The sequence below is a fragment of the Trichogramma pretiosum genome, unplaced genomic scaffold (assembly GCF_000599845.2).
Source record: "Trichogramma pretiosum strain Unisexual culture from Peru unplaced genomic scaffold, Tpre_2.0 scaffold23, whole genome shotgun sequence".
Classification (NCBI taxonomy): domain Eukaryota; kingdom Metazoa; phylum Arthropoda; class Insecta; order Hymenoptera; family Trichogrammatidae; genus Trichogramma; species Trichogramma pretiosum.
Window position 1 is genome coordinate 1,245,133 of NW_019641629.1, and position 21,823 is coordinate 1,266,955.

Consider the following 21,823-nt stretch of genomic DNA (forward strand, 5'->3'; position numbering starts at 1 on the left):
TATTCCTGATCTTTGTTACTTTGTATGGGGATTTCTTGAGAACTAGGATGAAGCTACCTAGTGGTCGGTCCCGGTACTTTGCGTACATATTGGTCAAGGTGAACTGACTTCTCACAGGGACTTGTACTAGTGCTCATTTACTTATCTTCCTTAAGTGATACTGTTTAAATAATACTACTGGTATTTTTTTTTTTTTTATACCTCGTTACATTAAGTCAAATTTTCGATTCCATTTACCCCATTAAAACCAAATTCTCTTTGTAATAAAAATATCTCTTATACTTACAACAGAAACCAACCGAATGTTTCTAACTTTCTCGCTGTAACCGAGCTCTCGTTATATGCCAACTTGCTATAAACGAATTTCACTGTCAAATAAAATCATTTTGACAATTTATTCCGATACAATTTGAGAATGCCATCTGCGTCTCCGCATCGGACGGTGACTTTCGGCTGGTTCCAAAAAAAAAAAAAAAAAAATAGAACTTTGCATTTCTCGCAAGTACACGAGTTCGCGAGAAAAGCTTTTTAAAATTGACACGTGTATGTATATATAAACGCGTAGTACACTTTTACAGAAAAATCTCTTGCGTTGCCCGTCCATCAACTCCCGAGCAACAATTTTTTTTACTCGCGAGGCGCGCACATCTTTTTTCACTGCCTCGTATTATATGTGTGTGTGTTTAAAAACACGAAGGCACTACTATTACGCTTTTACGATGGAAGGAGGTAAAGAAAGAAAAAAAAATAAGGATAACGACAACGAAGTTGTTCGCCTGCAGCTCATGAGCACTGCAGTACGGTTATGCGCCGCCGCTGGATGTATACAAGACTCCTTTTAATATCGAGACAGAAATGCAAGCAGTTTTCTCTCTCTCTCTCTCTTTCTCTCTCGCGTTACGCTTAGCCGCACAGCTGATGCCAACAAGTTGCTTTTGTTCTCCGACTATCTTCTTCTTCTTCCCTCACGGCCTAAAAACTTTTTTTTTCTCTTTCTCTCTCTCTCTTTTTCTGCGGCCTAGCTCTAGAGCCGTGTGTACCGTCGTTTTTTCGCCTCAGTATTTTTTCCAGACTCTGCCTCTTATTTTCCTTCGCTGCGCGTTTCCTTGCTGCGGCTGGTTAGTATTTAAGATTTTAATAAAGAAAAGAGCCTTATAAACACGCGCGCCAAGAAGTTTTTTTTTTTGCCAAGTCTCAAGATGCATATAGATCCCGCGTCGCGAATCGAGTCCAATAATTATCGAGGCTACTTTACGAGGGATAATTTGAAAGCACGAAAAGAGAGAAAAAAACAACAACAACAACAGCAACGAAAACAATCGCGCGGCGCATGAAACGCTCACAACAATCATTATCTGCTCATTAACTTTGGTTACCGGTAATAAGAGCACAGCTCTCAGGCAGAGAGCTCCGATATAAGTCAGAGGAATAGTCAGGCGCGCGGCTTCAAAGTCCATCAAAGGCTTTATTCTCCCATCCGCGCGTTTACGTTTTAGTGTATATAGTGGCAGCGGCAGCAGCAGCAGCAGCAGCGTCTAAGCATTGAGAAGATAAACCTCGGCGTGTGGCTCGGGCAACACAGAGAGCTATATAGTTTAGGGCATGGCTGCTGCTGGATTCTCGCGTGCACACACAACGCGCAACATATACAGTCGCGCGCACGCTTGTGCTGCCTCGGTATATATATCTCCTATATACATACATATGAGCCTTTGTGTCTCGCTTCACTTTTCAAAGCGACACTTTGACCGGATGGAATTTCAGCGTTGACGCGAGGGATGAAACAAAACGCGAAAAAAAGAGGACAAAAGAAAATGGAGTAAATACAACCGGAGCTTACCCGAATACCTTTTCTATCTTTACTCTATCGCCACTGCTGTTGCTGCTGCTGTCGGTGAGCGCAAGGTGTACGTATAACATCATTCAATTTCTCTTAGTAAACACATCTCTCGATGCGGCACAAGCTATAAAGCCCAGGCCAAAGTAGCAGAAGGAGAGAGAGAGAGAGAAAAGTAGTATCGTAAGTGGAGAATGAAAAATAGAAAAAAATAAAATGAAGAAAAAAAAACAGGCGGCCGATAAAACAACGACGACCAAGACGACGACTACTACGACGGTATTGCGAGCGACAAGCGTGTAATTCGCGGTCCGGCTAACTTCGTGGAAAAAAATGTCTTTCAATTTTTTTCTCCCTCTCTCTCTCTCTCTATCTCATTTTTTTTTATTTCATGCCGTCTCTGCCTTATACTTTCTTAGCTCTCGGGGCAGGAAAAGGTAGAAACGGTTGAGATAGTCCGTGTGAGAGAGAATTGGCGTTTCACTAGCAGGTTCGCAAACCTAAACTATATGGGCATCCTACTCTCTTTTTTTTCTCTCTTTTCCTACACACAGAGTTCAATCGGATCGCAAGACCTCGTCGTCGACTATGTGTGGGTGTGTGTGTGTGTGCGAGAGAGGACACATGTGTGCACTCGTATTGCAACATAGTTGGAAAGCGACTATCGGAAAACGTCACACACACACACACACACATACACATACAGCTATATACAACACGAGCTGCAGGTTAGTATATCTGCCTGGCAGTTTATGGCTAAACCCATTCTTATATCATATGTCGTCGTGCACGTAGCTGCTGCCAGAGAGATGCGATTTTTCACGTAATGCGACGCGCGACTCGCGATCGGATTATCAGCTTCCCGATAAATTTTTCGCTTCGCTCAATTATGAAAAAAGCTGTACTATTAAGAATATTTACATGCGAAAATGTATGTAAAAGTGAAGGAATTATTGTTCTCCATTTGATACGTTCAAATCATTTGTTATTTATTTGAAGAAGAAGTTTAAACAAGCCAACGAAAAATCGTAAGAGATCCATTTTCTAAACTAATTTACAAAATGTTAACTTTTTTGTATAGAGTACAAAGTTTCGTAGAAATAAATATTGTGAACTCCAACAGCAACAGTATAATTGCAGATTCAAAAAAAGCTGCAATTAGTTTAAAGGATATAAACGTTATATCATGGTTCAGCACCATAGAGGCTGCCATCATAGTTGCGCAAAAACGAGGAAAACCGAGGCTGGCCCGAGAACTGGCAAAAATATATATAGAGAACACTGAAGATTTTACCCAGCCAGAAATTGTGAACATTTTTCGTCTATCAAACATAGAATGACCGCTACCTCAAATAAATCCGATCAATTAGTTGAAAGCGACATTATAGCATACTTGGAAAAAAAATCGGACTTTACTTATATAATTATTTTGACTTGACCACATTCGGGTTTACAAAAAAATGTACTCGCCATCTAGCGTTGAAAGCTGACATTAATTTTAATTTTTATTTTTCAAGAAAATCAATCATCACTGATACATAAATTTTCGTAGAACATTTATTGTAAAAGTAACTTGAACAAAATTTAGTGTATCATAACTTCAATTTCAAACATCAAAAGCGTATTAAATTTAAATTCATTTTTAACAGTGTATGTTTTATATATCTCCGATTGAAATGTGCAAAATTGGGAATGAATTTCGTGCGATTCATTCGATACGTAGCGCACGTGGATGCAGAATTCCGATGGAGGGTAGTTTTACAAACTATAAAATCGTAGGGTAATTCAGGGCTCGAGAGACGTAACACGTTGATAGGATATAGCTCCTCTTACGTGACCCGTAGCATCGCCGGCAGAAAAGCGCAAGAAATCCGCTTAGCTGTATATAAAAGCACGCGAGAATACCGTACATACAGAAACGCAGCGAGGCTCGATGCCTGCCTTTTTTCTTCGATACAAATCACGCCGGTATTTTTTAGCTCCCATTCAAACGAGAGCGAAAAGAACATTTTTTTTTGCTGAGCAACGAGCTTGCGCAAGCTCCCGAGTAAAGGTGTATACACGGCATCGGTACATCATCGGGTAAATAATGCAGGGAAGCGTGCACGGAGATAAAGAGGCAACACCATTTTCACGATTAATGCCGCGCGCGCGCGCGGAAAGTTTGAAATCATCCAAGCAGGTGCGAAGTACTGCGCGGCTTACGCATCGAGGCGCGATCATACGCGCTCGTACATAGGGGCTAAAACTGCTGCTGCAGCACGAGAAATTGGCTGGCACGCGGCATCCAATAATAAATCAAGCAAGCGCTTGTTTGACGAGTTGGAAAAAGTCGTCGTCGTCGTCGTCGTCGTGGCCCTCCCGCTCTCATATCACGCAAATATACACGGCGCGTCTCGCTAATTAATATAAACAAACACGATCTGCATTTACGAGCTGCTCTCGCGGGCGAGAGTATATTAACCATCAAGCAGCAGCAGCGGCAGTGGCAGCAGAGTCGCACGCGAGCGAGACCTTTACGTACACCGGCCGCGCGCGCATCGTCATATTTATAACTCGCGAAGAGAGATAAAAATAATTTCCTCCGCGATAGCGCGTGCGAAAGTTCTAATATTATAAAGCAGCCGAGGCGCGCAGAGAGAGGGCCTATATAGATCAGCGGCCAGCAGCAGCGTCACATGTGCAGCGCGGAGAATATTTCTCCTCGAGATCGTCGAACTTGATTAGAAACGCGTGTATGCGGTGTATGCATGCCGCAACACGTATGACTTATAGGCAGCTGGGCAAGCAGGTGTTCACCCCGTTTTCCCTCTATACATCATCGGGAGTGAAGTTTAGGAGGACGCAACTTCCTCTCTCTCTCTCTCTTTTGAGCCGCCAAGTAGTGTACGGCATTGAATCGTTTCCAGTTTACCCGCGACTATACAACTCCCTATACGTATTATATAGCTTTTAATACTATGTAATGCGCCCGGCCAAAGATGATGATGATGACGGTGGCGACGACGACGATGATGCCAAATAAGTATAAATGCAGGCAGCAGCACACCGAAGCTCGAGACTCTCTCTCTCTGCGCCTCTCGCTTACACACACGTATCGCGCGCAACTCGACAAACTTTCGTGTTCGCGCGCGCGTATTAAGATATGATACGTGCCCAGCCGAAATATATAGAGATATAGATGTAGCATTGCGAGCTGCCGGTATTTGCTACGCTGCTAAGACTGCTACTACTTTGAAGGAAGAAAGACGACTCATCGTGTCGCTACAGCGTGTTTCGGGATTACACGAAATATGCTATACGAGCGTACGTCTCTTCTAAGACCGAGCGCCGACGACGTTTTCAATTTATTAAAGCCCGAGAGAGAGAGAGAGAGAGAGAAAGATATGCATTTTAATTACCGCGAGGAGGTATGGCATGACGACGTTCGCGCTTCGCTGTTCGCTGGATACATTTTAATCGCGAGCGCGCCGAGACGATGACGTTTCTGCCTGCTGTTGAGTGCAATTTCGAGTATCGAGGCTTTTTAGACATTTGTTGTTGCACTGCAAGCGCAGCTGTATAAGAGTAACGTTCGGCTTCTAATTAATGCCCCGCGCACGCGGCCCACCCATCTATCTATCGCGTGTATAAGCTTACACTGTATGAGCTTGCGCGAGCTTTTAGCTTAATTCAACAGATTTTAAGTAATAATCCGACACTTGGTACGTATATGGGAGAGAGAGCGAGAAATCGCCATCTTTCATCGCAGAACTCGCCAGACAGATCCGATTTATATTTTTGAGAAGCGGCGCTATATCTAGCGCGCGCCACACGCGCATATAATAATCCGTTGCGCGATTCACAGGCAACGCGGCCACTCGAGACAGTTTCTTTTCCAGATCGTCCCTGGAGGACACGACTAGGAGGAGGAGGAGAGTGCACAATTTCTCTCTCTCACTACTTTTACTAGCGCTTATAATCTTTCCTCTCTCCTCGTGCTTGCGCACCGAGACAATAGCGCGCCACACCGTATACAGTATACTATATACCGAAGCGAGAGTCTCTTGGAATTTCTATATAATAAAACGGCTCGAGCACGATGGCACTGCTGCTGCTGCTGGTGGTGGTGGCGGTGGCAAAGCCTCTCGCTCATCCCCGAGGATGAATTTGATTTCGGCCGGCGACGGCGGCGGCAGCCGTGTCCTCTCGACGTCGTGTAATCCTGCGGCGCGAGCTGATTTAAACGCGGCGCGCGTGACTAATCTACTTTTATCGCGTCTACCTACTTGTGCGCACGCGGCGGCTCGCTCTCGAAAATATCTCGAATTTTGCAGCCGTATATAGCGTATACGATACGATGAAAAATCACTTACGTTTAAATTTTCTCCCTTGCGTATATCGTATTCTTGTATACATTCTTTTGCATCCACGTTAATAAAGGACTTTTCGAGGAGCGCGAGCTTGCAGGCGCGGCCAATTTGTGCAGCAGCAGCAGCAGCAGCAGTCGCGGGCTCAAAAGCCAGATTCAACCGAGCGCCTTGATTCGTTTTTATTTTTGAAATAATTAAATTTCCGTCGTCGAGTAACATCTCTCGGTACATTTATTATACATAGAAGGTACCTAGCTTAAGCCATAATTGAATGAATAATTCATTTTTACGAAGAAAGTACGCGCGGAGGAGCTCTGACTCTTTGAGCTTTTCCTCTCTTATACTGTCTCTCTCTCTCTCTCTCAAAAATGCGCAACGCGTAATGAATCCTTCCGGATGCTGCTGCAGCTATTCGAATTTTCAATGTAAAAAGATAAAGACTTCGTTTGCTTTCGACGTAGAAGAGAGACAGAGAGTCGAAAAATGACACGACGCGCAATGGGGCGTACATCCGTGCAGTGCGCGGCGCACGCGTACGACGAGAGCAGAGGGAAAGAGAAAAACTTATTTTCAAGCTCTTGCGCATCTCACTCCGGGAAAATTTCAATAATTCCGTCTTTTCGATTGATCGACACAATTGAGATAATGGGGATGAAAATACTTTCATACGTCCAGGGCTTTATTCGAGTAGATCTTTTCACGAGCGCCGCGCGCGCGCGTCTGCTATAATAAATCGTAAAAAATTTAAATCCACGCTCTATTTACGCCGGCCGATAAAAGATTCGGGATATTTCACTATAAATATGTAACCCGAATATTATACGACTCGGAGAAAATCTAAAGGTGCGTGTGCGCGTGTGTGTATATTTGTTGACGAGTGTGCGATGCGTCAAAGCGAATGGTATATCGGGACGAGCCAAAAATTTCTAGGCTATACGCGCGCCCGGCTAAAAGAATTTTTTCTCATCCATTATGGACGCGCTGCGCGAGCGATGATGATTGAAAGGCGCCGAGGCGTCGTTAAATCCGTACTCGATTCGATTTCGAGTGCGCAGCAGCTTCTCATATTTTTTTCTTTTTTTTTTTTTGAAAAATAATTTTCGATTTTGTTGTCACTGTGATGGAAAATTTTTTCTTGGAAAATCCTGACGCTCGAATCGATACGAGCTAGATTTATTTTTTTGCGAGTTTAATCTTCAATTATCGAAAATTTGAATAAATGCAGAGTTCTTATGATAATACCGATGCGATACTAACGCGAAGTGTAATGATTCGATTATTATAAAAATGTTTGTGAGGATTTAGTCTTTTCAAGTTAGCGATCAAACGAAACCGACAGATTATTATATTTTGTGCGTAAAAAATCTATTTACAGAGTCCGAAATATATTCACCCTTCTCTCTCCCTCTCTCTCTCTCTTTCTCTTTATTTCTCTCTCCACCTCACTCGGCAGGGGCATAAAAAGTCGCCGATTCATCAAATCTCTCGAGTCGCTGAAGTGTCAGGCGCCGCGGCATTAATTCGCAGAGGTGCTTCGGGCTGTCAGAGAGGTTCAGTACCCAGCAGCAGCAGCAGCAGCAGTAGTCGTGCAGTGGCATCGAGTGCGAGTGTGCGAGGAGGGGCCCCGGCAGCACGGCTCACAGCTCGCAGCGGCTAAACCGCACACTCGGAACTATTTCTTCTGGCTGCTAACGTCGTCGCAGCAGCGGCACAACTCGACTCGACGTTTTTGCTCTGTCAATACAGGAATACAAAAGTCAATGGGAGCGGCGACGGCACTACGCCTCCAGGGGAGACAAAAGACTCTACTTCTAGCCTCCTGTATATAGTAGTATATAGTGTACAAAAAAGCTCAGCATGGCTCTTGTGCGCGCTGCGAGTCCTCGTGCGATCCCCCTCTTCCCCTTCCCTCACCCTCAACCTCACCCTCACCCTGCGAGCTCGGCTCAGACCGCCCAGGCTCCTACACAGCCTATTTTTTGATAAGCGTCAAAAGGTCCCTGCTATTACTGCTGCTGCAGCATGGCACACACACACACACACGCCGAGCGTTGCAGAGAGTAGTCGCGTGGGAGGAGGTGTGCGATGGGATGGGGTGGGGTGGGGTGAGACGAGGCACGCCGCAAACGAGTTTATCTGCTCTGTACGCGTGATTAGCCGCTGAGCCAGTAAATCATCGATTATATTCTCGTTAAGAAGGTGGAGCGTAACCGACGCCCTCTCTCCTGCGAGCCTCGGCTCCTCCGGGCGTTTCTTCGGCTCTTTTCTCTCTCTCTCTCGCTCTTGGCGCGTTATATGATAATTTGCAGTTACTGCGCGCGGCAGTCACGGCCCTCCCCGGGTATATATATATATCTAAGGCCTGGGTAATATCTTCTATATCTCTCTCTCTCGCTCTTTCTAGCGATGAAGCTGCACTGCCTATGAAATAGCTTCTTAAACACACAGAACCATATACTCTCGTAGGTATGTGTGTGTACGTGTGTGTGTGCGTCTGCCGAGCGACAGAGACGAAGAGATCTGCTCATCGGCTTATACGTTGCAATATATTACAGCTCACTACTCGCTGCCGCCGCTGCTGCTGCTTTCGTAATAAAACGCGGAATATAGCAGCACGCGTATACGCAGCAGCAGCGGATGATTTAATTTATTTAGCGGCAGATAAGATAAGACCGAAACTGGCCCGTCGTCGTCGTCGTCTCGCACAGTGCATATAATAATAATAATACGTCCGCGTGCGTGCATTCGCCCAGCCCCGCGGGGTCGTAGAACGAGAAAAAGAATATATTTAATAGGGCTATACACGGAGTCGGAATTGCGAGTCGATTTATATTCAGCTCGATTGACACTAGCTGTCGCTGCTGCTTTTCTCGTTGTTCTTATTCTTGTTGTTGTTGTAGTTGTTACAAATCCCACACGGGAGCACACGGTTTCTAATAAAAAAAAAAAAAAAAAAAATTGCACCGCGCTCTCGCTCTTGGTAATGCTCGCAGGCGCACACAGAGTGCATTTGCAATGCTGCTTGGCGTTGTATATGTACGCACGAAAGCCGAACGCAAGTACACACACGCTATTTGTTCGCGTGTATGTTTCCGCATAAACTTAATGGAAAACGGAATTTCTCGTCGTCGTCGTCGTCGTCGTTCCAGCTCCCGAGTAGTTGTGCTGCTGCTGCTGCTGAGCTCAACAGTTTCATTTTGGCCGTGTCACGCGCGCAGCGAGCTCGCTAGCTTTCGCAGTATACATGCAGCTACTACTACTACTACTACTACTACTACTACATCGCGCGCAAAGTGAATCAAGAAGTTTTCTCTCTCTCTCTCTCTCTCTCTCTCTCTCTCCCGCAAGGCAGCGTATTGGGGCCATTGCTCTTCTTGGTTTTCATAAACGACCTCTCTGCTCGGCTTTCATCGTCCCGTCACATGATGTACGCGGACGATACGCAAATTTTGTGCTCTGATATCCCTGCTAGAGTGCAGATCCTGCTGGACAATGTAAACGATGACGTGTCTGCCATCGTAGACTGGACTGACAATAATGGCATCAAGCTTAATGCAAGCAAGTCAAGCGCCATGTTGTGCGGCAGTCAGTTTTTCGTCAATGCTCTAAAGGCTGCCACACCGCCATTGTTTGTCCAGGGTGCGCAGTTACAACTAAACCAGGAGCTGACCACATTGGGCTTAAAGCTCACTCCAACTTTGTCCTGGGGGCCGCAAGTGAATCGCGTTTGTGCTTCAGTGCACTACACTCTCTACACCCTGAGATACTATAGGCACGCACTGTCGAGGACTCTTCGCAAGCAGCTGGTCGAGTCGATGGTCTTCGCGACTTTTGACTACTGCTCCTCAGTTTTCTACGACTTGAATAAAGGTCAGTCTCTGCAGCTGCACCGGCTGCACAACGCGTGCGTCAGATTTGTTTATGGAGTGATCCCGCACAGAGCTCATGTAACCCCTTACCGCTTGGCGTTGGGCTGGCTGTCGGCGCAGAGGCGGCGTGACTACAACATCATAGTCCTAGCTATAAATATCATATCGCGCCAGTCACCCGAGCCTCTGTCCAGCCTATTCATGTTTCGAGCAAATCGCCTCATGCATCGTGCAGCACGTAGACAGCCACCTCGTGAGCTTACTCACAAAACGGCTCGCACCCAGGTTATGCACAATTCATTTGTCAACACAGCTACTCGTCTATTAAACAGCATGCCATTCCTAGAGAACCCCCGCCATCCACCAAGAGCGTTTAAAACTCTCACCCGAGATTACTTGTTCAATCTCGATGTCCAGGATTGGAAGCAGAGGTGTGCTGTTAAAAGTCTGGAGTATGAGCCCTTAACTCTTCGAGGCCTATTACCACCCCTGTAACCTCCCATCCTAGCGACTAAGCAGAGCAAACCAGGTGACACAAGAAAATATCAAAAATTAAATAGATATAAATAAATGAATAAATGAACTAAAAATCTGGAATTGTAACACCTGTGCTCTCTACGCAAATCTGTGCTTGTATATATATAATCTGTACATATGTATTATTATTGTTATTATTAACTATTTATTAAGCTACACTTAAGGAACATAATTTTAAATTGCAAACAAAATATGCGATTTATCTGTACATAACTCTCTATACTCTAAGTACGAGAGTAAAAATTAACAAAAATTATACCTATACAACTAATGTATTATTGTTGCTTTACGGCCAGTCAGGGTTGTACCCCAAGGTCGAATAAAAATTGTTTAATCAATCAATCAATCAATCAATTCATCAAATTTAATTTTTTCTCCTTTTCCTTCGATCAATCCCTCCCTGATCAAGCCAAGGGTATAAACCTTTAAGAAATATGTCGAATATTAGGTTTCAGATGATTCTGTCAGGAAACATCTTGCTCAACGCAGGAAAATAGGACAACCGAGGAAAACTAATGGAAAATCAACAATTTTCAATATTTTCATCTGAAATTTTTTTTACAGCTTTTCTAATGGATAATCTTTATTGTGTGAAATTCAGATTGATTCAGCTATTTATTTTTAAAATATAATTTTTCAAAAAAAAAAAAAATANTTATACCTATACAACTAATGTATTATTGTTGCTTTACGGCCAGTCAGGGTTGTACCCCAAGGTCGAATAAAAATTGTTTAATCAATCAATCAATCAATCTCTCCCTTGTCCTGCGCGCGCGGCAAATGGCTGCAGCAGCAGCAGCAGCAGCAAAGCTGCAACCCGACTGGAGAAATTTCAGTAAAAGAGCTTTATAAACTTTTAATAAACTAGTTGAATGCGATATATATAGTGGTATTTATACACAGTATAGCTGCGGTACGAAAATCTATGGTCAACGTGTAGTAGTACGCATACAGCGATCTTGATATAAGTCATGGAATTTATTTGATCACTCAAGGAATATAGGGAATTAACCGCTAGATGTCATGATCGATTCCAAAAGTGAAAATATATAGTTTTATAGTTATATTCCTCGAAAATATATAGTTTTGCAGTTAAGTTCATCTTCTTCAATGGATTCTCTTGTTCCACAGCCACTTGCTCTTTACGATACACTACACATCCATTCACGGTCCAACATTTCCTAATTAACCGCCAATAAATTCTGTAAATAACCGTATCAAGATTAACATTTTTTTTTGCATTTAAAGCTCGTTCGTTCAAAAATCGATAAAAGCTGTTTACGAACTGCGGTTAACCCAACGTGCGCGGCTAAGGAAGTTTCATTAAAAAAAAAAAAATATTATCAACTAGCTAGCTCGCAGGCGTATAATAAAACGCGCGCACGCATCGTGCCGTAAGGCGCGCGCAGAACGGAGCAGCTCTCGATCCTCCGCTGCAGCGGCGCAGGCAAAAGCTAAACTGCACTGCACTCCGCGCGGCCGCAAAAATAATGATAAAAGAAATCTACGCGAGCTGCACACACACACACATACACATGCACACTCGTACTGCTATATTGCCAGAGAGAGAGAGAGAGAGAGAGAGAGAGAGAGAGAAAGAGAGAAAACGCGCGCGATGCATCAAAAATCTGGAACGCACTCGTACATGCACACACACAGCGCACTTATCTAGAGCTTACACGTACTAGTAGCAGCTAGCTAGCTCGAGCTTATAGCAGCGTTGGTAGTAGTAGTAGTGTGTGTGTGTGTACGTGTAGTGGCGCGCTCGGCTTTGCGTTCGGATGCTCTACTTTTACCCGCACGGCGCGCGTTTGCAAAAAGTCGTAACCGCGCCGAGCGAGAGAGAGAGAGAAGAGCCGTTACCAGTTACCACACATTTTTCACAACCCGTGTAAAGCTTCAAATATGTTTATGCGAAAATAATCTACCCTTGTCGCGTCTTTTTTTTTCGTCTACTTCTTCTGTACGAGCCTCGAATCGTGCAGCTTTAACTTTTACAACTACCAAATATGTTCAACTTTTTTCCTTGGAAAAAAATAAACAAAAAAAAAATTAGCAAGAGTTAGAGCTTGCGAGACCGAAATGGGAAGATCTCCTTAAAAAGTACTTGAATTCGCTTCGGTCCGAGAGTGATCGATCGTGTGCGTACCTAGAAATCGCATTCGTATAACGACAAGTATCGGGGAAATGACAGCTTTATGCTTGAGCTTTTGCGGTCCTGCACATGATGACCTTCGAAAGGGGGCAGGGGCAGCAGCTCTCGAACGATTTCACCGTGACTTCGCAGGAGTGTAACGAAAAAAAAAAAAAAAAAAAAAAAAACAAAGAGAACCCAAGCACACACACGCACGCTTGGGAGGATAATAAATTAAAGTGATTTTTTGCGGCCATATACGCGCTGGCGGGCCTGTGCGTTTTTTTCGCCTCGGCAAGACGATGCCTTGGATTCGTTGCACGTGCGGCAACACACATACACACACACACACACACACACACACACACACATTTACGGATGGCTGGATCGCTTTCCTTTTCATTTGTTTTGGGATTCCTTAATCGTAAAAACTGCGGGTAATTTACCGGAAGCTCGGCGCTGATAAATTTATGTACTTCGTCCGAGCGTTTATACGCTCGACGCGCTCGTTGAAAATATAATCCGCGCGATCTCGTTGTTCAATTTTACAAAATTGAAAAAGTTGCAACTAACAGAAAAAACAACAACATTTTTACTTCGTTACTCGAATACCTATTGGCCATAAAAGCTGTGCGCGCATCCGTATCTGCAAAAACAAATTGATTTATCGGCAGGAATTTTTTTTCTCGCAGTAAAAAAAAAAAACGTTTGCTCTCTCTCGATGAGAATTATTTTAATCAGCAGCTCTATGACCTAACGGCTCCTCTCTCTCTCCTACATTCAACAATTTTTCAAGCCTGCTATATTGAAAAAAAGCTCGCTCGCCATCCTTTAGCCGGCGAGCTTTTCCCAATAAAAACTCCATCGTCAAATTTTTGCCCCCACGCGCGCGCGTCCTTGTGTTCATACAAAGTAGCGAATAGCGGACGTACACCTAGGCTCTCTACACACGTACGCTGAATTCGGAATTTTTTCACATGAAAGCAACTGCGCGCCCCGCGAGGTAAAGCGACTCGGAAGGGGGATAAAATATTACGTTAATTATAGAATATTTGCGCACTTTCAACGTAGCTTAAAGTTCATATCCCTTTTAAAAGCGCCGCGCGCGCGTGAATTCTCGGGGCACAGCAGCAGCAGCAGCAGCAGCAGTAGCAAACGTAAAGCTTTCGCTACAGGCGAGGAAAGAGAGATCGATTTCTCGCAGCGTGAGAGGGTAGAGAGTAGAAGGAGAGCTCGAGAGAGAGAGATGATAAAATGGCAGTTGTTCGCGCCTGGACCATAAAATTCCTCCGGCAAACTTGAGAATCTCGGTTTATGTAGGTCCTTCATACTTTCATTCTCTATATTTTTCTTCCTCTTTTTATTTTACTCGAGCAACGAGCATCTTTTTATCCTTAGCTATATTCATGCTAAATATACATATATCTATCTATACGTGTATATGTATGTATATCGTTCGCAGGTAACACGGATTTTTTTGCTCGCGAGAGAATTGCGCAGAAGCTTCTTGCATGCACTTCGGCCGCTGCGTGTGTTGTTGCCGCAGCCGCTGCGGGGATATATTCAATGTGGAGCGTCGTAAAAATATGAAAGTTTTTTGCGCTTTAATTCGTGAATAATAAAGACATTCTACGGACTGGTTTGTAGTTGTACGTGCGGGGAATGGCAAAAAGTATTCTTAATGCCGGGGTAGAGAGAGAGAGAGACTCTTGTGTGCTACTGCCGCCGCTGCGCTGCATTGATATACGTGACAAATACGTAAAAATGTTCATTCGCTGCGCTACAAATTTTTTCGAATTCCATTTTTTATATATCTCTCTCTCTCTCTCTGTGCTCTCAAAAGAGAGAGATTATTTTTCACAGGCTTATCGTGCAGAAAATTCACGACTACATTTTTCATTAATATTTACGCACAAATTGCAGCAATCTCTGTGCCAGAAACACACTTGAAATATCGATAGTTTTAGAATAAAAATTTCATTTTTACGACGAAATTCTTGAGTCGATTGTATTACACACACACACACACACACACGCACACACACACACGACGCCGCAGTAGTACTACATGGAGTCACGTCAGACGCGCCGCTCACTCAGACGCTCTCGCAGTACGCCGCGCGCGTAAAATGATTTAAACTTTGGGCTATGTCTCGGTGCGCTCGTCATCAGCGCGCAAAAGTTCGAGGAGAGCTCCTCCAACAACACACGCGAGATGCGTTTATTATTATATAATACATGCGGCGCGCGTCGATCGCGCGTCGGATCACAGGCGGCAAGCAGCAGCAGCAGCAGCAGCAAAGAGAGGACGAAGAAACATAATAATGATGATAATAATGTATGCGCGCAGAGCAACAGCAACAACTACAACAGCAACAATCTAACACGCTTATGTGTAAGCCAGCGGGGGTATTGTTCGTTGATGTGCATTGTCTCAATATAATCCGGGCAAAACGTGCACGCATGCAGCAAGTGTCTGGCTGTGTGTGTGTGTGTGTGTGTGTACGTGTGCATTTTCGAGCGAAAACTTTATGATACGATATTGTGCGTCGCCGTCGTCGTATGTATGCGCTCGAGGGATGCCACGATCCGCGCAGCTGTGTATGTGCACCGTACAAGCGAGCGCTTGGCATATAATGTAAGACGTATAAGCCAATGTTCTCTCTCTCCGTATTATGATGTACTCGAATGAGAAGAACATGGATTTTCCATGAATTATTCCAAGAGGCAGAGTTACGTAACGCGTGAATTCTTCGCTTTATAATACATATATCTCGAAACGCAACCACATGGCTCGTCTTGAATCGTTTTCGCGGTTTTTCGCTTGGAATTGAGATTCCGTCGGTGTATAGGTAGGTACAGCCACGTCGAGCGTAAAACGTCGTGTCAAGAATTGTTTTCGAGATAAGATGTAAACACCGCAGACATTTCAATCGCTCTCTTAAATATGTTTAGTTAAAATATACCCTTGGTGCTATTGTTTCTGCGCACATATCGCCCGTTCGCGTGAGCTAATTGTGCGCCTAAGTGAATGATATTTTCATTACAATCTCGGTACAATGTTGATTACATGTCAGTGGCAACTCATCGTTGTACAAAACTGTCTACGCTCAGTCGCTATTAATCATTTCATGCTGTAAGAAGTGTTTACAAATAATATCCGTACACGTTTGTTGATGAAAATAAGATACGGTATTGGCTACTAGAGGCATCTAATTTTGAATAATTTCAAGACAAATTATTGTAACGAAGCGATGGAAAGCGGAATGGATTTAGTTAGGTATACACTTTTTCATGCATGCCAAAGATATATTTTTAAACGATCGTTTCTTTAGTGTTAAAGAGGAGCCTCGTGACGATTGGGAAGATGTAGCCGACGTGAGTGTCGATCCGGGGTTCTCGGTGAAAACTGAAAACTCTGATGAATCATCGCCAAATGAATCATCGGTGAGTTCTATCTTTTGAAATTATGTTCTGATTTGCTTCATAAAAAAACTATAACACAATTTTAATTTTAGGCAAATCCCACCAATGAATGTATTTCGTCGCAGCAGGAGACAGATGAGGATATTTTTATAGATTGCGAGAGCGTATTGGTAAAACAGGAACATAAGCCCTCATTGACGACCATCTACCTAGCTACGACTGTAAAGGAAGAAAATTCAGCAAATGATTTGAATACGAAAAGGCTTACAACTTTAATTAAAATAGGATTCGATTACGAGAAAACCCGTAAATTTACCATTGGAAAAAAATCGAGTTTAACAAGACAAATAGAAACGACGAATAAGAACGATGGATCACTTGAATGTAAAATTTGTCATAAATCGTTTAGATACACATATTCGCTTAAAAGACACGTTAATCAAGTACATGATAAAAACAAACCCTTCCAGTGTAATATTTGTCACAAATCATTTGGAGAGAAACATAAGCTTAAGGCTCACAGAAATTTAGTACATATGGAAAGCAAACCTTTTAAGTGTGAGATTTGTCACAAATCATTTGGACGAAAAGATTATCTCGAAATTCACATAAATAGAGTACATATTCAAAATAAACCCTTTGAGTGTGAGATTTGCCATAAGTCATTCAGCCATAAACCGTACTTAAAAACTCACATAAATATAGTACATATTCGAAACAAACCCGTCGAATGTAAGATTTGCCAAAAATCATTTGGATACCAAAGTCATCTTAAAACTCATATATTGACTGCACATGATCGTAGTAAACTCTTTGAATGTGAGATTTGTCACAAATCATTTGGATACCAAAATCACCTTAAAACCCACATAAGTTCAGTACATCAACGTGTCAAACCATTCGAATGTGATATTTGTCATAAATCATTTGGACGCAAGGGTGATCGTAAAAAACACATCAATACTGTACATAATCGTAGCAAACCCTTTGAATGTGAGACATGCCACAAGTCATTTGGAAACAAACGTGACCTGAAAAGGCACATCAATACTGTACATAATCGTAGCAAACCTTTCTAGTGTGAGATTTGTCACAAATAATTTAGACAAAAAAAAACTAATCTCGAAACGCACATCCGTATAGTACATATGGAAATCAAACCTTTCGAGTGTGAGATTTGTCACAAATCATTTGGATACAAACTCAACTTAGAAATGCATATGAGTGCAGTACATATGAGTAGCAAACCTTTCGAGTGTGGTATTTGTCACAAATCATTTGGATACCCGAATGTACTCAAAGCTCACGTAAGCTCACGTATCTATTCATAAACGGAGAAAATTTGAATGTGAGACTTGTCACAAATCATTTAGATCCAAAATCGACTTCGAAACGCATATGAGTGAAGTACATATGAGTAGCAAATCTTAGAAGTATGGAATTTATTTAAAATTATTTAAATTTGTGATTAAACGGGTTTTACGCTAAGTAATTTTAGACAACCATTGTCATGAACAATAAAGCTTTTAAAACAGTTATTCATTTGGTCGTCACTGTGAAAATCTATTACTCACCTTTCAAACGTGAACTCAAATATCGAAATGGTTTAGTTGTATATTCGTTCTTTGAAATACCGTCGTTGAAACAAATTTTCAATGTCCTATTTAACGGCTGAATTTTTTTCTCTTAGTAATTGCTGCTCATCAAAAAATCCTCGCCTCGAAAGTGGAATTATTTTGTTCGGCCTCCCAAAATAGATTTCCATGCACGCAAGGGTATATTAAAATCTCTATTTAATTATTTTGCACCAGTCGATGAACTTCGATCAATTATACAGATAATTAAACTTCTTTGTACGATATTTTTTGAGTAATTGAGTGACTAAACATTTTTCCAACTAAACTCAAAAAATAAGTACTCGATGTACAAAAATGTTTTATGAAAACAGTTTATTTCAATGAATTATTATCAATAAGAATAAATATTTAACTAAATCAAGGATTGAAGATCGATCGATAGAAATATTTATGCGTGCGTGTGTATACGAGCTGGTGAACTTAATTTGCTCTCTATCTCTCTCTCACCTCGTCAACATCGACTTCGAGCAGCAGCAGCTCGAGAGGATCGAAATTCAAATAACGTCATCGCGAGAGAGTCTATCTCCTCAAAAAACTTGGAATAATTTTCGACATTGTTGTGAAAATGCTCGCGCCGACGAGCGAGCGAACGAGCTCGAAAGCTCGCGCGGCTCGACTCTGGCGCGCAAGTTTTAGAGATGCAACTTGTCTCATTAAACTGACGCGCTGCGCGCGAGAGCTCCGCCCGGCGTGCACAGGCGCAAAGCAGCCAGGCACAGTAGTGCGCGAAAGTTAATACTCCTTCAACAAAAGACTAATGATTTCAATTATTTAAGGATCTTTTCAAACTCCCGTGCCCGGCCCTGTGTGTGCCGAAAGGAGACGACGACGACGACGACGCCCCGGCGCGTATAATTACTCTTTAACGGCGTATTATAATATTTTGCGCAGGCAATCGTATAACGAAGCAATAGCTGCGACTTTACGGCCGCAGCTTTCGAGAAAAGGAGTCGAGTTGTAAACCGCGAGAGAAAGAAAATTCGTACGTATTTCGCGCAGGTCGCGCCGATGAAAAAGGGTCTTTTGACTCTTAATTAATTTTTAATCGTCCTGGACGCGCACGCGAGGAGACTTCTTTTTAAAGCCATTAAGCGAAAAGCTCGACGCTTTGGCCTTTCGCCGCGCTCTTAATGTGCGCGATCATCGTCGATGCGGGTAATGTACAGATACATAAAAAAAAAAAGAAGGGAGCGCACGGGAGGAGGAGCTTTTTCGCCATTTATTCCGCGTGTGTACTTATATACCTACTACGCACTACTTGGGCATGATCGTTTATTCGAAAGTTGCGCACGCGAGTCTGCGCGCATCCCAGGTGCGTTCGATGCAGCGAAGAAGAAGAAAAAAAATTATTTCATACTTTAGCTCGCAAGGATATAATCGTTTCATTGTTGCTCGCTTATACTCGGGCCCATTAGCATAATTCAATTAGGAAAGTTTCATACACGGTTAGACTCGGTGCTTACAATATATAGTATATAAAACTTAAACTAAATTAATTTTTTGTATCGAGAAACTTTAACATATTTTTCTTTGCTTTTTTTTCTTTTTTTAATTAAAAGAGCCTCCCCCCACCGCTAGCCGGAGCCGGGGTGCAACAATGCGCTGCGAGCCGCACGCGCGCGTGCACATTAAAAAGGCGCAACTATGCAACTATTTCTTTAAGTTCATACGCGGCAGTTCCTCCGCAGGCATTATATACTTGAACTTTCGAACTTGTTCAAAGTTTATCGAGCTGTGTGCGCGAGGTGCTATAAAGCTCAAGAGCCGTGTTATAAGAAAACAACTTCCTGGGTGAGCGGGGTAAGCATGTGATTATGAAAAAAAAAAAAAAAAAAAACAAATAAAAAAATGAACTCGACTCGACCATCTATTTTTAGTTTATGTGCATGTCTGTCTGTGTGTGTGTCGAGTGTGTCCACGGCTGTGCGCCGAAGCGCATATATTTTTATAATAGCCGAAGGCGCGAATAATTACACGGGTATGAAATCTTGATAGCGAGCACGTAATAAGAATAAAGAGCTTGCAAAATTGTGACACACACACACATATATAAGTTATTTGGGTTATGATTATGCATCATGTTATATACTAATACAAGCTCGTGTGTGCGCGAGTATACGTCCATGAACGTGTGTGTGTGTGTGTGTGTGTGTTTGTGTGTCGGAGTCGTGAGAAATGCGGTATTCATGCGCATAATGTATTATGTGACACGGTAATTAGCACGCCTTTTGTTTCCTTTCTCTCCTTCTTCTTAGCGAGCCTAGCCGAGTATAAAAAAAAAAGAATTTCTGAATCATTTTTTCTTGGCCTTTCGCTAAATACACTTTTCATTGAAATAATGATTTTTTTTCGCTCGCTCGCTCGCTGCTTAATTAGAGAAAACGAGCTTGCAGTTATAATGCAATCATTATGTACACAACGAGAGGGTTGAAAATTTATACGGACCATAATGAAGGCAGCAAATACAATGCCCGAATTTGAATCTTTTTTTTTTTCAACTCTCGTTCGAGTTTGCCCGATTATCGACACGCTTTTTATCTATTATTTGATTTCAATGAAAAAAAAAACGAAAAAAAAAATTGTTCGCATACCTGAAAAGTATTTTCGGAGCGGCGCGCGCGCGAATTATTTCATTTCGCCGGGGTGAAATGGATATTTTATTCATCGCGATTCGCGAGCAAACAAGGGATCACCCGAAATTGGCGCACAGCAGAGAGAGAGAGAGGGAAAAAAAGTGCGGCACAGGATATTATGCAAACAGAACATTAATGTCACACACGGTCGGGCTGATATAGCAGAGGCAGCAGTGACTGTACGTACAGCGCGTGAGAGGAGGACGTTTAGACTTTATAGTGCGCTTGCAGCAGCAGCAGCAGCAGCGAGGTATACATTAACCTTTCAAGCCATAATGCGAGAGAGAGAGAAAGCAAGAGCTTTGCGAGGCAAGCAGCGGCGCGGAGATTCGATTAAACTAGCGGCTCGTCGAGCTTCCACACGTATGTGTTAGTGTATACATACGTGGGGCACGTGCAAAACCCTCCGACCCCCCAACGACGAGATGCGCACGACGCACGCGGACGTATAAATATTTTGACTCGTCACTTTTTTTTTCCTCGTTCCACTGCTGTGTGCGTGCGCGTGTAAACAAACGTTTCAAAGGATTCGAGCAATTCCCTTAATTTTCTGCACCTAGATAATTAGTTCGCGCGGTTGCGCTGCTCTCTTTTTGTGAGCATTTTTCAAACTGGGTCAGTTTTGAGGTAATTGAAATTTCCAGGCAATTAGAGACCTGATGATCGATAATTCGTAATTTCGAATCGAAGATTAAAGCGTATATTTCAAATAATAATTGGTAGAGCATCGAAATTACTCGACTGATGGTTAATGTTTGCACTTGAAAGGGAATCTACCTTTTGTTACGAATATGTCTGTTCCAAAACTTGTTTAGGGGTCAAACCTAGACCAAACAACATCGATTGCACGAAGAGCTTGATTTTTTACTTATAAAATTTATATTCACTTTCCCACTTGCAGATTTATAGATAAAGTAGCTCGCCATCTAGTGTTGAAGACTTGAAGTGTCGAGACCGTACTCGAAGTGATTGAAAAATGTTCAAAATTTTTTTAGACAGTTAATTTTTTAATTTTTAGACCATTTGAAATGAGCTTGATTTTTGTAGCATAATAATGTCAGCAATAATATCGCCCAAAAAACAAACCCATAAATTGCGATGCATAGATTTACCACAATTAATGTAGAGCATTTCTACCAACGCTTGGGTATGTATTTTTTTTTTTTTTAGATAAGTTTTAGATCATTTTTTTAATTTCTCATTTTAATTATTATAATTTTGCGTTTCAGCCCCGTCGCACCTAATTATTCCGAAAGTACCGCAGAGCAAGATCAATTAAATGAGAATTTAAAATCCACTGACTCGGCAGTTATCTTACGCAGTTATTGTTATTTTATTATATTGTATCATTCGAGGATTAATGCGGTGTTTCGGTGCATTACAGAGTCATCCGCAGCT

General features: G+C 42.6%; 2 protein-coding genes across 2 annotated transcripts in view; one reads left to right on the forward strand and one right to left on the reverse strand.

Annotated features, from left to right (window-relative positions):
- LOC106654800 (RNA-binding protein Musashi homolog 2) overlaps window positions 1-21,823 on the reverse strand; it is a 101,610-nt gene that overhangs the window by 72,827 nt on the left and 6,960 nt on the right. The gene's annotated exons all lie outside the window — the stretch shown is intronic.
- On the forward strand, window positions 15,821-17,693 carry LOC106654799 (gastrula zinc finger protein xLCGF3.1-like). The gene is made up of 3 exons (XM_014374823.2): window positions 15,821-16,009; window positions 16,065-16,176; window positions 16,248-17,693. Exons 1-3 carry the CDS (start codon window positions 15,984-15,986, stop codon window positions 17,232-17,234), a joined length of 1,125 nt encoding a protein of 374 aa, XP_014230309.1. The 5' UTR covers window positions 15,821-15,983; the 3' UTR covers window positions 17,235-17,693.

Excerpts from the sequence above, each read along its gene's own strand:
- LOC106654799 (XM_014374823.2), top strand. The coding sequence starts at position 15,984 with ATGGAAAGCGGAATGGATTTAGTTAG. Across the intron at positions 16,010-16,064 it reads AGCGGAATGGATTTAGTTAG|TGTTAAAGAGGAGCCTCGTG; the intron begins GTATACACTTTT and ends TCGTTTCTTTAG. Across the intron at positions 16,177-16,247 it reads CATCGCCAAATGAATCATCG|GCAAATCCCACCAATGAATG; the intron begins GTGAGTTCTATC and ends TTTTAATTTTAG.